The sequence below is a fragment of the Molossus molossus genome, unplaced genomic scaffold (assembly GCF_014108415.1).
Source record: "Molossus molossus isolate mMolMol1 unplaced genomic scaffold, mMolMol1.p scaffold_m16_p_13, whole genome shotgun sequence".
Taxonomy (NCBI): Eukaryota; Metazoa; Chordata; class Mammalia; order Chiroptera; family Molossidae; genus Molossus; species Molossus molossus.
In genome coordinates this window covers 20,083,048-20,099,209 of record NW_023425348.1, presented here as the reverse complement: position 1 = coordinate 20,099,209, position 16,162 = coordinate 20,083,048, and the positions used below count along the sequence as shown (strand labels likewise).

The 16,162-nt window shown below is 38.2% G+C and overlaps 1 protein-coding gene across 7 annotated transcripts in view; it reads left to right on the top strand.

Annotated features, from left to right (window-relative positions):
• Positions 1–16,162, top strand: part of YAP1 (Yes1 associated transcriptional regulator) — a 105,930-nt gene that overhangs the window by 46,157 nt on the left and 43,611 nt on the right. For all 7 annotated transcript variants that reach the window (XM_036259763.1, XM_036259762.1, XM_036259761.1 and 4 more), the window contains exon 3: positions 715–830. In XM_036259763.1, the coding sequence (XP_036115656.1) occupies positions 715–830 (116 nt within the window). The remainder of the gene's footprint in view (positions 1–714; positions 831–16,162) is intronic.

The following is a 16,162-nucleotide window of genomic DNA, read 5'->3' as shown; positions in this document are numbered from 1 at the left end:
TTTGGTTTTGATGTATATATTATAATAAGACTTAATACCTTTGTGTTTTACCTAAAGTATTTAAGGTCTAAAAATCCTGTTAATAGGCATTCTTAGCTTAGGAGAAAAAACGTGGATGATTCCTCTGCAAATTTGGGTTTTAGTCATATGACCACTCTTATAGATGATTAATTTATAAATCACATTTTTCCATTCAGATAGAGTGGGAGGGAGAGAAAGAAACATCAATGTGAAAGGTACACATCGAGTGGCTGCCCACCCGCACGACCCAACCAGCGCTGGGGACAAACTGCAACCGAGATACGTGCCCTTAGCGGGAACCGAACCCGGGTCTCTCTGGACCACAGGCTGACGCTCTAACCGCTGAGCCAAACTGGCCAGGGCTATAAATCACATTTTTATCTTTAAATTTGAAGTGGGTGATAATTGTCTACTAGGTGAAAATGGTTTCCCGTCACTTAAAATTTCAGGCATAGCTTTTTCAAATCCTGCACTTGTAAGATCTAAGAAGTGAAAGTTGTGTGATACAAGGATATAAAAAATGTTGCAGAGAAAGGGCAGGAGCAGTGAGATTTCATGACTAAATGCTTTTGCCGAGCTGGTTTAGACACCTTTGCCATTAGCCCATATAATCTACCCTACTTTGATAAAGTGGTATTGTTGTTTTTAGGACCTGGTATTTGTTATCTAATGCACTGGCTTGTTTTATCTCAGTCACATCGATCAGACAACAACATGGCAGGACCCCAGGAAGGCTATGCTCTCCCAGATGAATGTTACAGCCCCTACCAGCCCGCCAGTGCAGCAGAATATGATGAACTCAGCCTCAGGTGAGTGAGATGCTGTAATTAGACCATATCGAATAACGTTTGTGCGTAGGTAAAACTTCTATGGAAAATAGTAATTATTCTTCTAAGAAAACTGGATCATGAATGATGGTTATTTTCTATCCAATTTCATAGGGGAGACTTACTTTATTGGAAAATAACAATGCTATTTGCCAGAGCATTGTTTAGTCATTAATACATAAAGAGGCTGGTGACTAAAAGCCAACAGTTTCAGTTCTGAAGTGAGTATCTCAAATTCCTAGTTTGGTTAGTTTTGACATGCTTGTGTTTTCTTCCTACTTTCTGTGTCTAAGGACTTAGAGTTGAAGGTTTCCCCCCTTTTGTGGTTTGGATGGGAAACCAAGCTATGATATTCCTAACCCCCTAGCTTTTAAAACAGATATTTGTTCTACCTTGAGATTAACTGGAAGATAGTAATTTATAAACCCCAAGGCATCTTTCTTAGGTCTAGTAGGTGTTATTGAACACATTGCCACCTTTCACAGGAGATGAACCTGAGTAAAAATCTTTTTTTTTGCCTCTTATTTGGCAATTTACTTATATCTGCCATTTTCCTCATCTACATAATAAAGATGACAATGCCCCTTCCTATAGCGAGGAAGATATTAAAGGAAATGATACAATATATATAAAGCTTTTATTGCAGTTCTAATACATAGTAGGTAGTAACTAAAGGCTTAGTTCCTTCTTCCCTAGTAAGTTAGGTACTGTCTGGCTTCTTTCTTCTTTTTTATGTGTGCCTAAGTCCATAGCTACCCCATTATGCATCTTTGTGCGTATTAGAAAAAGGTGCCCTTTTCTCTGGGGAGATGCAACCCCAATGCATGGCATCAAAGACTGGAGCATGTGGGCTGGATTTCTGGCCATTCCCCTTGCCTCCCACACTTTATTCCTTTTGCTTAGTGCCTTGATTCAAGACACAGCTGGTAACAGTAATTGGCAGTCCTAGTGGCCTTGATGGCTTTCTTCCTCACAACTCACTGACCAACATAACATTATAGCTGCACTATAGATTTTTTTAAACCGCAGCAGCCTTTGGAAAGGGATTGGTGGAGGTGGGGAGGGTAGGTAGTACAGTTAGGTGACAAGAGGATTCCTTGGCTTGAGCGTTTGCAGAATTTGAAATGTCTTTGCCCCTGAAGATGATGGCAGTGTGTTGGAATGTTTCTACTGTTCTGCCACTCTCTGCTCCTCCTTTTGGTGGGTTAAATACTTTTCTAAAGTGTTAAAGCTGAAAATGAAAATCTAGGCAAGATTCATGAGTGAGCTTTTCTTGTCATAAACTCTATTTATATAAACTCTTGAAATAAGATTAGTTCCTTAAATCTTCCGTTTTAGCTTATTTTAATAAGAATTCATTTACTCATTTTGAGAATTTGCTCTATGTGTGGCATTTAATTTAAATTTAAAAAATTTAAAGGCAAAAATAAAGCAAGTTGACTGATATTTTTACTTGGAAACCTTTTTTTTTTTAATTATCAAATTTACAAATACAAGTTGTGAAAGCTGCCTTGTATTTATAGTTCAAAGAATAAGATTGAGATTATTTATTTTGTGATGCTCCATCTAAAACTATCATAGGAAATTAATAATAAATAACTTTAAATTTTATTTTGGGAGATTAGGCATTTTGCATCTAGGATGGTTAATTGTGAGTCTTTTGGAACACTGATGTTTTTTTTCCTATTAAATTTTCAAATGGTAATGGTCAGTGAAAATGGAAATCTTTATTCAAACTTAAGTTTAAAATCAGAAGTATGTATCAAATTGGTTTTAAGGGGGGTTTAGAATTTTTGTGTAGATTTTATTTCAGCTTTGTATTTTATTTGTAAAATATGAAATGTGTTTTTATATACTGCATATAAATTAGGCGTGCTTAACTAATAGGTGTATTTTTTTTTTTTATCCTCACCCGAGGACATTTTCCCATCTTTCTGTTCAGGTAGAGTGGGAGGGAGAGAGGGGAACAGAGAGAGAGAGAGAAACATCGATGTGAAAGGAACACATCGAGTGGCTGCCACCCGCACGACCGACCAGGGCCGGGGACAAACTGCAACCGAGGTACGTGCCCTTAGCGGGAACTGAACCCGGGTCTCTCGGGACCGCAGGCCGACGCTCTAACCGCTGAGCCAAACCGGCCAGGGCACTAATAGGTGTATTTTAAAAATTAATTTATTTTCCAGTTACAGATGACATACAGTTTTATATTAGTTTCAGGTGTACAGCATAGTGATTAGACACTTATACACCTTATGAAGTGATCACCCCAATAAGTTTAGTACCCATCTGACATCATACATTGTTATTACAATATGATTGACTATATTCCCTATGTTCTTTTTACATCCTCCTGACTAATAACTGGCAATTTATACTTTGTAATCCCTTTCACCTTTTTCACCCATTCCCATAGCCTGTCTCCCACCTGGAACAGCTGTATGTAGTAAAGAGAGGTGCCTTTGGCAGGAACAGTTTGAGTAGAGTGGAAAGAAGCATGATAGTAGTGGGTTAGGAGTGAAGAGAAGGTTGGAGATGGAGTTGGAGGAAGGACCTGAAATAGGAAAAACCACTCCCAAAGAGACTTGAGCGTGTTTAAATAGTAGTGGGATATATTAAATAATAATAAGCCTTATTTATATACCAGGCATTCTGCTAAACTTATTTTATTCTATCTCATTTAGTTCTCATAATGGCCATTTAAGTTAGATGATGTTGTTAGTCTTGCTTCACATACGAGAAAATGAGTAACTTTCCCCAGATTACACAACTTTTTTTTTTTTTTTTTACAACCACACCCGAGGACATTGTCCCATTTTTTGTTCAGATAGAGTGGGAGGGAGAGAAGAAGAGAAAGAGAAACATCAATGTGAAAGGGACACGTTGAGTGGCTGCCCCCACACAACCCAACCAGGGCTGGCGACAAACTGCAACCGAGGTACATGCCCCTATCGGGAACCGAACCTGGGTCTCTCTGGACCGCAGGCCAACGCTCCAACTGCTGAGCCAAACCGGCCAGGGCAGATTACACAACTTTTAAATGGTAGAATTCAGGAATCAGACTCTGGTAGTGGGGTTCCAGAGCCCATGCTTTTAGTCTACATGTGACCAGGGTTAGGATAAGTGACAGAGAGTAAAACCTCAGAAAACAGGATCTGTTAATTCACTGGAGGCGCTATTTTTAAATGTGAGTAGATAGATATACTGGAGAACTCTTTCTGCAGAAGGTGGTGGATTGTGGGGGTGATGTTTGCTTAAGGAGATTTTGTATCTAATAAAATGAACGCTGAACCTTAAAGAAGAAAGAATATTTAAAAAGGACTCTAGAAGTAATTGTCTTTAATGGTTTAATGGGAGATCAGACAGTATGATGAGTTAAGAAAGGAAAAGCCCTGACTGGTGTGGCTCAGTTGGTTGATTGTCATCCGGTGCAGTGGAAAGGTTGCTGGTTCGATTCCTGGACAGGGGTACATGCCCAAGTTTTGGGTTTGATTTCCTATTGGGATGCTTACAGGAGGCAATCGATTTATGGTTCTTTCACCCTTTCCCTTCTTCTCTCTGGTATGGTGAAACCAAAAAGCTTAAAAAAAAACAAAAAACAAAAAACTGAAACTGACTGTAAAAAAGAAAATGAGTCAGCAGAAGTTTCAAAATGAGAGTAAGGTGTTAAGTATATATGAAAATTCAAGATGGATTCTAAATTGTTCACAAATACAAATGGGGGCTTATCTACCAGATCAAGTTGAAGCTATTGATAACATCTTTATAGTAAATGCCTCTTTTTACTCTGAATTATATGCATGAGATTGTTGTCTTTCATTTTTTCCATTTCAGTGGACATTTAAGAATAGAGGACTTCTACATGGTGTTGATACTTTGGAATCAATGTCACAGAATCTGTAATCTTGATATACTTCATGTTCACATAAAATTATAGCCAGAATGTCATGTTAAGGTTTCAACCTAGGGGCTTTCTCCATCTGGAAAGCGCCCACAGTGCTTGCTGGCTGTGCATTCTCCAGTAACATACATACACAGCATGCTTTCTCAAAGAGCTGGGAGAGAGGACCATCTCTCAGTCGGGACTTTCTACTTGAGAAAAGCTGCAAACGTGATGCTTGTCTGTGCTTGGAAAATAATCTTTCAAGGAGTGTTTAGAACCTGAAGATAGTGAGGAAGATTTATGAGGGTATTTAAAATTTGAAGGCATTTATTATAACAAAGCAGCACAAGGCTTCCAGTTACGCAGAGTATCTAACAATTTTCATCCTGCAGGGAATGCCTTCTGAATCTGCTAATCTGAAGCCCTCAGATAAAAGAAAGCTACACAGCTCTTTTGAAGCATTTTACTGAGTTAATTAAACTAAATGCAGCTTGATTTACTTTATTTTTTTTTAAAGAAAGAAAAGGAAGGAAGGAAAGAGGGGGGAGAGAAAGGGAGGGAAAGAGAGAGGGAAGAAAGAAGGGGAAGGAGGAAGGAAGACAGAAAGAAGTGATTTACATTTTTATCATTAATTAAATTAGAACTTTCTAGTTCTGCTTTTTTTTTTTTATCCTCACCCAAGATGGACTTCCTTCCTTCCTTCCTTCCTTCCTTCCTTCCTTCCTTCCTTCCTTCCTTCCTTCCTTCCTTCCTTCCTTCCTTTCCTCCTTCCTTCCTTTTTTGTTCAGATACAGTGGGGGGGGGGGGACATCCATGCAAGGGACACATCCAGTGGTTGCCATCCACACGACCCAACCAGGGCCGGGGACAAACTGCAACCAAGGTACATGCCCCTAGTGGGAACCAAACCCAGGTCTCTCTGGACCTCAGGCGACACTCTAACCTAACCGCTGAGCCAAAATGGCCAGGGCTAGTTCTACTTTTTAAAGAAGAATTCTCATTCAGATACTTGAGTCCAGCATTGTGCTCTGCTCTCATTATTTCTGATAGATCACTCTCCTTAAAACACTGTCATTTTTCTCTAGACTCTCCAGACCTACTTTTTAAATGCTCTTTTAAGATTCACTCCAATTACATTGCTTTTATTTGGTCTAATTCTGTTTATCAAAAATGATTAATGTACTTTGGTTTTAGAAATTGTTTTTCAAAGTGTGAGGTTGAAAGGGTGGATTTTATTGCTGAACTGGAGACCTGTAGTTTGTAATGGCCCAAATTATAAGTATATGTAATTGAGAAATCACTTAAAGGTGCACCTGGAAAGCGTTCTAGAGGCAAGACTTACCAGATCTTTTAAAGAAGATTAATTTATATTTTCTGTCCATTTAATTTGCAAATAAATGACTGAACTTTGTGGAAAGAATTTGAAAGGTGAGGAAAAGAAAATTAAATAAAATGAAATTTGAATAATTCAGTAAGATAATGGTTCTATTTTACTTTACATTAAAATATGTAATATTTATATATATAAATCCTATTTTGTATTTATTAGAAGTCTTTGAAGTAATTGTTTGGTGAAATTTATTTGAATTGTGAGAATTACTAACGTTTTTAGTATAAGTATCTGAACCTAATGAAGAAAACAGCTTATTTCTGTTATTTTAACCAACAAACTAACTTAGAAGAGTAAAAGGGTATTATTATTTAAAGAGTATAAAGAAAAAATCTTTAATGCATAAGTATCATTGCCACCAGCTCTCTTAGTAAAATGAGTTATTAGATAGTGATGTTTAAAAATAGAAGTATTCCCGTTCAACTTTTTTTCTGTATTTGTAGAATTTTAGAAACTTTGCTTTGGGTAGAAAGGATGAGAAAGAGATTACAAATTATTTACATTTAAAAACCAAATAAATGCCTGTTTTATTTCTTCCCTTGATAAGTGTTGGAATATTATTTTTGTCTTTCCCACTGATTTCTAAATCTTTCTGGTTACTCTATTGCTACAATAACTGTATGACTCATAAGAGGAATATTTGTGTGAAAGATTAAGATGCTAATTCTTTTTAAATGATATCCATAGACTACCATATATAGGCAGCATCAGTGAAATGAAAAAAATCCTGCAACAATGGACAAAGTTTTCCCAAAAAGTATTTTCTGTTGATGTCAATAAGGTAAGAGGGTAGTAAAACTTAACTTTAGATTAAAATTTTAACAAAAGGTTGTTGCTGTATTTGAGCATTGGAAAATCTAAATCTTAACAGAAAACTAATCTTTCATAAGTGTAGTTACTAAAATTCTAGGCTATTAAATTAAAATCTAGAACAGTCAAGTTGCACTGAAGAAAGTCTGAAGAGTTGCATATTAGAAAGTTCTTCAAGCTTACACTTGGAGTTTCCTCTAGGTGTTCATCCAGCCCATAACAAAAAACAGGAAAATGATTCTTCACAAAGTCTCATAGTTTCATCTTGAGACAGTTGAATTGTTCCCTTTCTAAATCGATTCCACGAAAATGCATTCCTTTGTGTACTAGGTATTGTAATGACCACAGGGTTTGAAGTCAGGTTAAAACAGGTTTTTTTCCTATATAATTATAACAAAAAGTGTTATGACAGACATATGCACCAAGAGCTGAGAAGGTAGAGGAGGAACAGTAAAGAAGACATCTTTAAAAAGCCAAAGGTTCATTTATTCCTTCAACAAATATTGAATACTTAATATGTGCCAGATACTATCCTAAATTACAAGAATGCAGAATATAAACAAATATATGTGTCAAATAGTTAAAATAAAAAGAGAAAAATAAACCCAACTTGTTAAAGGGAGATATTTTAGATTCTCCAGTGAAGGCCTCTGTAATTGATGTCTTTTGAGCAGAGATCTGAATGAACTATCATGCAGATAACTGGGGGAAAGGGGTGGAAAGTTTCTTGCATAATACAACAACAGGCAGTTCAAAGGTGCTGAGGCATGTTTGGGAAGTAACAGAGACCACTGTAACTAGAACAGAGTTGGTAAAAGGTGGCATGGAAGCCATAGCATACAGGGACTTGTAGGTTTTGAGCAGACGAATGATAAAATCTGAGTAAGTTCTTCAAAGTGGGAGATTAGTTAGGTGGCAGCTGCAATAACTCAAGGGAAAGGATGGACCAGTGTGGCGGAGGTGGAAGTGGTGAGAAGTGGTTGGATTCAGGACCTAAATTTTAGTTGATAAATAGGAGTTAAGTTTGCTGAAGAAGGGGAAGGTAAAGGTATTATTACTGAAAAAGGGAGCTGGCATTGGGTGGATCTGCCAAGAGCCAACAGGTAATAAATATGTAGTTTCTTGACTTCGTGCAGAAAAATTTCACAACACGCGTCTAGGTGAATTTTAGGAGATGTTTATTAAAGCTGGGACAGTGGAACAAGGAAAGGCTGGGGAAATGAGTGTAGGCTGGGCTGCTTTGGCTCATTAAGAAGTCAGAGGAGCCCTAGCCAGTTGGCTCATCAGTTAGAGCTTTGACGGACCAGTGAGTGGCGAGTTTGATTCCAGTCAAGGGCACTACCTCAGTTGCGATTTGTCCCTGGCCCTGGTTGAGGTCGTGTAGGAGGCAGCCACTCGATGGGTCTCTCTCATGTTGATGTTTCTCTCTCTCTCTCTTCCTCTCTCTCCTCCTCTCTCTCCCTCCCACTCTGTCTGAACAAAAATGGGAAAATATCCTCTGGTGAGGATAAAAACAAACAAACAAAAGCCCTGGCTGGTTTGGCTCAGTGTTAGAGCATTGGCCTGTGGTCCGGAGAGACCCGGGTTAGGTTCCCTCTAAGGGCATGTACCTCGGTTATGGTTTGTCCCCGGCCCTGGTTGGATCGTGCAGGTGGCAGCCACTCGATGTGTCCCTTTCACGTCAATGTTTCTCTCTCTCCTTCCCACTCTATCTGAACAAAAAATGGAAAAATGTCCTCGGTTGAGGATTAAAAAAAACCCAAAAAAATGTCAGAGAAAAGGGGGATTTGGGGGGGATGATTCAGGGGCTTGTCTGGGACAAATTGCTGCTGCCCATTGCTCCCTGGTTGCAAGCCTTGTGGGGTCCCATAGAGTTTAGAAGATGCGTGCCTGTGGGGAAAGAAGGGAAGGGTTGGGAGGGTTGGGGGGGGGGGTCACTGGCATGCTCCTGGGAAGGAGAGTGTACCCTGGACCTGACCTTTGTTTTTGGGTTTTAAAAGTCTGGGCATTTAGGGGAGGTCTTAGGGGAGGATTAATAGAATATTCATCAGCTTTATGCCTGTATACCAACATGAGATTTATTCTCTTTAAATTTGTTCTGTCCTTGGGTGTGGTTGGCAAATGACACATAATTGGATTTCTGTTATCTTCTTGAGTAGTGATTTAAACTGTTTACCCTCTGGTTGGGGAAAAGTGCAAACCGTTCACTCTTAAGTGTCCCTGGTTTAGAGAAGGTAGGATTTACTAGGTGGTTGCAAACTGCTGTTTAACTGTCTGTCTCAGTTTCCCTATTCCTCTTATCCTGGAATTTTTCTTGCTTCTTAACTATCTTATAACATTACTAAGTGTCTAATATGTGTGAATCAATTTATCATTTCATGAGAGCTTATTTAATATAAAAATCCTACAAAATGTAATCAACTTTTTAAAAAATCTTGATTTATAAAAAGCATAAACTGAGGATCTGAGAGATTGCAACTTGACCAAGATCAATCAGTATTCTTGCTACATATAATTTCTTCATTATTTTAGCTCAACAAACTTTGGTAGTTTGGTGGCAGTGCTGAGCTCTAGGGATACCCAGACAAAATAAATCAAGGTGCTTATTGTAAGCCGTAGAGCCCGATGGTGGTGGTGGTTGGGGTTGGGGGGTATAGGCAAATGACTAGGGTACAATGGAGCATTTGCTACAAAGGGGACATGAGCACAGTGGTTGGGGGCACAGTATCCTAGAGAGCAGAGAACAAATAAGTAGCAGTGCCAGGACACCAACCTAAGTCCTCAGATGGATGGGCCTGAGTTTTCTCTTCATCTACTACTGTTCATTGTGGTCTACTAGAACACCAACATGTTCTAGTAGCTTGGCAGAAGAATCCTCCTGTAAGACATAGAAGAACTCCTGAACTTGAAGTGGAAAAAAGAAATAAGCTGGCCATCACTCTGAAGTAGATTCTCATCAGTGTATTTATATCTTTCGTTTCCAGCTTGCAGACCTGTACGCGAAAATGACACAGCCTAGCTCATGGTTTAGCGCTGCATGCTTTAAGTCAGTTTTCACCCTGAGAATAAAACTGTTACTATGGAAACCAGAAGATTAAATCACATTTCTTTTACCAAGACTTGATTTTATAAACTTCTTCTTCGATAAATGCATTTATACACACTTGTGCCATGCTTAGCTTACTGAAGCTACAAAAAATAGTGACAATAACATTTAATTATTGTGCATGACAACATTTTCCATTGTGTCTACCTAAAATTTTTAGAAGTGTGGGCAGAACTTTATGAAGAATTATTTACGGCATACACGGTCAAGCATAGGAATTTTAGATGTTTATGGAAGACTCCTTTGTAAACAAAACTACAGAAGAGTTAGGGGTGAATATATTTTAGTTTCTATGTATTTTGAAAACCATAGGTCTGCAGATCAAAGTATCACAGACTGACCTGGTGGTGGTTTCTAATGTTGCCTTTTTGTCCTGAGCAACCTTGCAAAATTGAGCATTCCCACTGTTGAAATAAAGAACTCTTTTTTTCCTATTCTAGGGCAGAATGCTGAATTCTTCCCATACTACTACATGGTCTATATTTAAGTAAAATAGAGTTGAGAAAAGCTTCACAGATATATAACATGAAAATAGAATAGAATTTCAGTGGGTAAAAATTCAGTGGAGGGGAGGAGGAGACATTATGGAAGTGGGGTGCATTGGGGATGTCTGTGGAGTTAAAAAGTCCATGACAACCCTGGCCGGTTGTTAGAGCGTTAGCAGTGGTTAGAGCGTCCTGGGTTTGGTTCCTGCTAAGGGCATGTACCTCCGTTGCTGTTCGTCCCGGCCCCAGTTGGGATCGTGTGGGTGGCAACCAGTGGATGTATCTCTCTCACATTGATGTTTCTCTCTCTTCCTCCCTCTCTCCTTCCTGCTCTATCTGAAGATAAATGCAAAAATGTCCTCCAGTGAGGATTTAAAAAAGAAAAAGAAAAAAGTCCATGACACTGTTATGTACAGGCAGACCTCACATATAGTACATGTTTGGTGCCACGTCACTGTGGGTAAAGTGTGCTACAGTAAAGCAGGTCCTAATCTTTTTGCTGGTGGAGGATTTCATCTGCAATTTGTAAAAACAAAACACATCTGTGTAGTGTAATAAAGCAAAGTACAATAAAGTGAGGTGTGCCTGCACTGGAAAGACTGGAGTGAGCAAGCCATGCAGCTGAACTAACGTGGAATGGATTACTAAGTTACTAATGTGATGGAATCATCTTACCAAAGAGAAATCTTTTGTTGCATAGGAGAGGAGACTAGGCAAAGCCCTCTTGAGGAAGTGGCATTCACATTGGGAAGTGGCAAAGCAAAATAAGTCCTAGAGAGAGAATAGGAGAAGTTTTAAGGGCCCAAAGACAACTGAGTGAGGAGGGGTATGAATGATGGTGGTGAATGCTTTGAAGACCTACACAGTGCTATAGAATGCCTGATATAGAGTACCTTGAATGACCCAATGAAGATTTGAGAACCTGGGGGCTTTGGAGATCCCTAAGTCAGAGAGCTACTTCTTCAGAGGGGGTGAGGAAAGATTATCTTGGGGCACATACAGTGTTCAATGTTGCAGTTGACTAAGACCAATTTGAGGACTACTGTTAACATTTAGTCATGAAAATGTGAAAGTTTAAAGTTTACTTGAGGAACAGACACAATTGTTATTTTAAAGTAAGATCTCAAAATATTGGATATAATTTGTAATGTCCAGTTGGTGGAGAAGAAAGACCAGTGTTGACTGAGAACCATTAAAGATGTGAGAGTCATCTATGTGAATATAACTGAAACTATGGGATTTCGTGAAAGTTCTAGGAAGAGAAAACTTTTAAAAGCACTGCTTTTGATGAATGCTTGTCATATTTGCAGTGTAGAACTTAAAAGCATGGGTTCTGGAAAGCTGGAACTATCTAGGTTTAAATCCCAGCCCTGCCACTTACTACCCTGGACTAAGTGATCTTGGGCAGCTTTTCTGTGCCTTAGTTTCCTCGTCTGTAAAGTGAGGATAATAATAGTACCTATGCCATGGGGCAGTTAAATAAGTTAATATTTGCTTACAAAGAATTTTTGAACAATGCCTTGCATAGAGTAAGAACAGTTTGTGATTCATCATAAATACAAGAAACCAGAATTTTAAAAAAACAAACTGATCGTAATTAGATACCTTTACAAGATCATTGCATCTCTTTTCCAACTCCTCTTACATTCTAAGGAAACTACTTCATCATCCTGTACTTTGAACCACTCATCAGGGTGTATTTAGTAAACTTTCAGTGTCCTGGGGTGACTTCTTTATTCTTGAATTGTGGGGCAGGTGAGAGGGAGAGATTGATCCTCTAACTTGTGGTCTAATCAAGACTTTCTTGTTTGATTAGATATTGCAGATGGTTTGTTAGTCATTACTAATACAAGAGTGTCCTTTAGACAAGAACAGGAAGTTGAGTCATCTTCAATGTTATGACATGGAGTATTTTATTTGTAATTAAAATATTGCAGGAAGTTAGTATTTACTATAATAGATAAGTTGCCATTCAATCAGTAGTAGTAAATCCTATATAAAAATTTATTTTCCCAAGGACAGATCATTTTAATGTATGAATTACTTTCATTATATCCTACCATTTTCTTTTGCTTATTCTAATTTATGTCTTGTCCTCTTACATCTCATTGAATTGCTGTCCTCTTTCTCATTGCTATCTTGATTCAGGGCCTGTTTTTTTTTTTTTTTTCTTTATTGATTTTGAGAGAGGGGAGGGGAGAGGGAAAGAGAGAGAGAAACATTGATAAGAGACAACATCGATTGGCCACCTCCTGCATGCTCCCTACTGGGGATTGGACCCCCAAGCTGGACATGTGCCCTGACCAGGAATCAAATTGGCTACCTCCTGGTGCATGGGTCAACGCTCAACCAGTGAGCCACACCAGACGGACAAGCCTATTTTTTATCTCCTCATCTTTCTCAAAAAGACTTCGGTATGGTGGTCAGGCATGATATTCCAGTCTTGAGAAACTTTCATATCTTTCTCATGTATAAAGGCCTATCTTTAGCCCTCGTGAGTGTTGCTCAGTGGTTAGACTACTGGCTGAGCACCAAGGGTCATGGGTTTGATTCCTAGTCTAAGGCACATACCTGGGTTCCTGTTCGATCCCCAGAGATGCGTCTGGGATGCAACCAATCAATGTGTCTCTTCCTCTTTTTCTCTCCCCTCCCCCCCCTCCACTCTCTTTAAAAATCAGTGGAGGAAAAAAATCCTCAATAAACATTTTCATCCCATATCATATTCATACTGTGGTATGGGATGAAAATATTTATTGCCTACTTTGATTTGTCCATGAGTTTGGAGAAACTGGTATAACCCTTTAGTCTTGGCAATTCCCTTTAAGTTTTACCCATTCAACCTTTTTTTGGTTGAAATGACAGAAGGTTTTCTTTTTTGGTCAAGTCTGGATGATAAAAACAAAATGGACCAGTGTACCTCATTCCTTGCTTATCTGCCCCCTCCATACTGGCTGCCTCAGTGTGTCACCTGACTGGAATGCACACTCCCCAGATCATCACATGTTTGGACTTAGATTGTGTTGGGGCCTCCGCTTTAAGGTCACATTTCTTGGTACAGTCCACATTTCTAAAGACTTTTCTTTTTGGATTCATGCTGCTTTCCCCCATTTTTGCTGCACTTATCATTATCCAATAATGTATTGTATATTTCTGTTTGTCTTACTGGCTAGAACGTAAGTTCCATAAAATAGGGACTGTTGTGCTTATTGCTATCTACAGTGCCTAAAACAATGCTTAAATATAGGAGCTCAGTAAATACTTCGTAAATAAAAAGAATTGGCTACATCCACTGCTTTCAGTTTAAGTGAGAACAAATAATGAAAAAATTGAACTTACATGGAAAGAATAAAACAATATTTTGTTTCACAAACATAAAGGATTTTAATGGGATTTTATTTTGATTGCATTAATTTCAGCCAGCATTTATTCCCGCCCTTTCTGAGTAGTAGGCACTGTATTAGACAATAAAATAGAAAAATGCCTAATATATACTCCTGTATTCAGGTATTTCACAGTCTAGCCTGGAAGAAAACACACACTGTAAGTTGGATTCAAGAAGCAGTTCTATACCAGCTAAAGAATACTAAGTTGGTATTTTAGGCATTGGTTCTCAGAGTGAGTTCCTTAGACCAGCAGTATCAGCATCATCTGAGAATATTTAGGCCCAACTGCTGACCTACTGACTGAATTAGAAATTCTAAGATTCGGGTGTCTGTTTTAACAAGCCCTCCACGTGATTCTGATACATAATAAAGTTTGAGAGCCACTGTTTTAGAACTATCTTTTGTAAATAAAATGTTACTGCTTATATTTGCTTCGTTTTATATACTCCATATTGGAGAAATTATAACATTTATGACACACTAAGATCAGAATATAGATTGAACTCGAAGGCATTCATCCCTGGGGTGTCCTCTTATAAATTTATTTTTGTGAGAAGCCCATGTTTCCACTTGAACTTACTGACTTCACTGCATCCTAACTGTAGCCCAAACAAAAAAAAGTCATACTTTCAGTAGCCTATAAAACTGATAATTCAGAAAATGTATCATTCTTGCCTTATCTGCTTTTCATGGTTATTCAGCAGTTAGCCTAGTGTTTCACATGTTTATTTGGTATTAAATTATTGAATTTGTAAGTTAAAATATTAAGGAACAATTAAGTTAAAGTTTTGTGTGTATGTGGGAATAAAGCCCAGATCTGTATTGTTTTATTTAATTCATATTTAAGGTTGCAGATTTCTTTTTAGTTTTCTTTTTCTAACACTGAGGATTCAGTTGTAGTTCAAAGCTGTTAAAAGAAATCTTTCCTCTTCTACTCCTTTGCCTTTGATCCTTACCTTTCGTTTTATGTAAAGGAAACATCCAATTTTGGACCATCTCTTTCCACATAATATACAGGGGTAGGCAAACGTTGGTTTACGGTTGTGAGTATGCAAAACATGGAGTTTATTCTTTTTTAAAATATGTTTTTATTAATTTTTTTTAGAGCGAGAAGAAGAGAGAGAGAGATGGAAACATCGAAATGAGAGAGAAACATCGATGGGTTGCCTCCTGCACGCCCCCTAAACGGGATAGAGCCCGCAACCTGGGCATGTGTCCTGACCAGGAATCAAATGGGCACCCTCTTAGAACATGGGTCAATGCTCAACCACTGACCCACACCAGATGGGCCAAAGTTTATTCTTATATTATTTATTAATTATTGTATTATTTATTTATATTACAACTCTAAATCTACTTTTGCCCACCTTGTATTTTTACTAGAGTGTTATATGAAGGGCATAAGTGAATATATAAAGCATTCTTTTCTGTTTAGCATATATATTTTGCTATAAATTTGAATGCTTATATAACTAATTGTATGGTAATTATTTTATATGCACATTTTTTACTTCTTTAATTAGAAATATGGTGAAGAATAGGCAGTAATGGCTACACTGTTTATTTGTATTGGGCTTGTATCTTTTTTTTTTTAATTCTCACCCAAGGATATTTTTTCATTGTCTTTTAGATAGAGTAGAAGGGAAAGATGAAGAGAGGGAAAGAGAAACATGAATGTGAGAGGGACACATCGATTGGTTGCCTCCCACATGACCCCACTGGGGTTGGGGAACAGACCTACAATCTGGGTACATGCCCTTTGATTGCTAATTGAACCCGAGACCCTCTAACCACTGAGCCAAAGCAGTCAGGGCTGGGCTTTTCTCTTTTTTATATCTTCATTTCTAAAATTAGTGCATTTAGAGGGTTTTTTTTATTGTTTATGATCTATAAGAACAGTATTGGTGAAAAGTTTTCTGAATTTGATTTTTTTTAATTCTCACCTGAGGATGTTTATTGATTTGGGAGAGAGGAGAAAGAGGGGGAGAGAGAAGGAAATATTGATGTGAGAGAGAAACATCGATAAGTTGCCTTCCATACACTCCCTGACTGGGAATCAAACCCACAGCCTTTTGATGTAAGGGACAACACTCCAACCAGTTGAGCCATCGGGCCCCAACTTTTAGTTTACGTAGTTTTTAGTGAAATACTAAGTACTTAGTGATTTATATAAGTACTTGATATATGACTTATATGAAAAATACTTAATGGCCCTGGCCGGTTTGGCTCAGCGGTTAGAGCGTCGGCCTGCGGTCCGGAG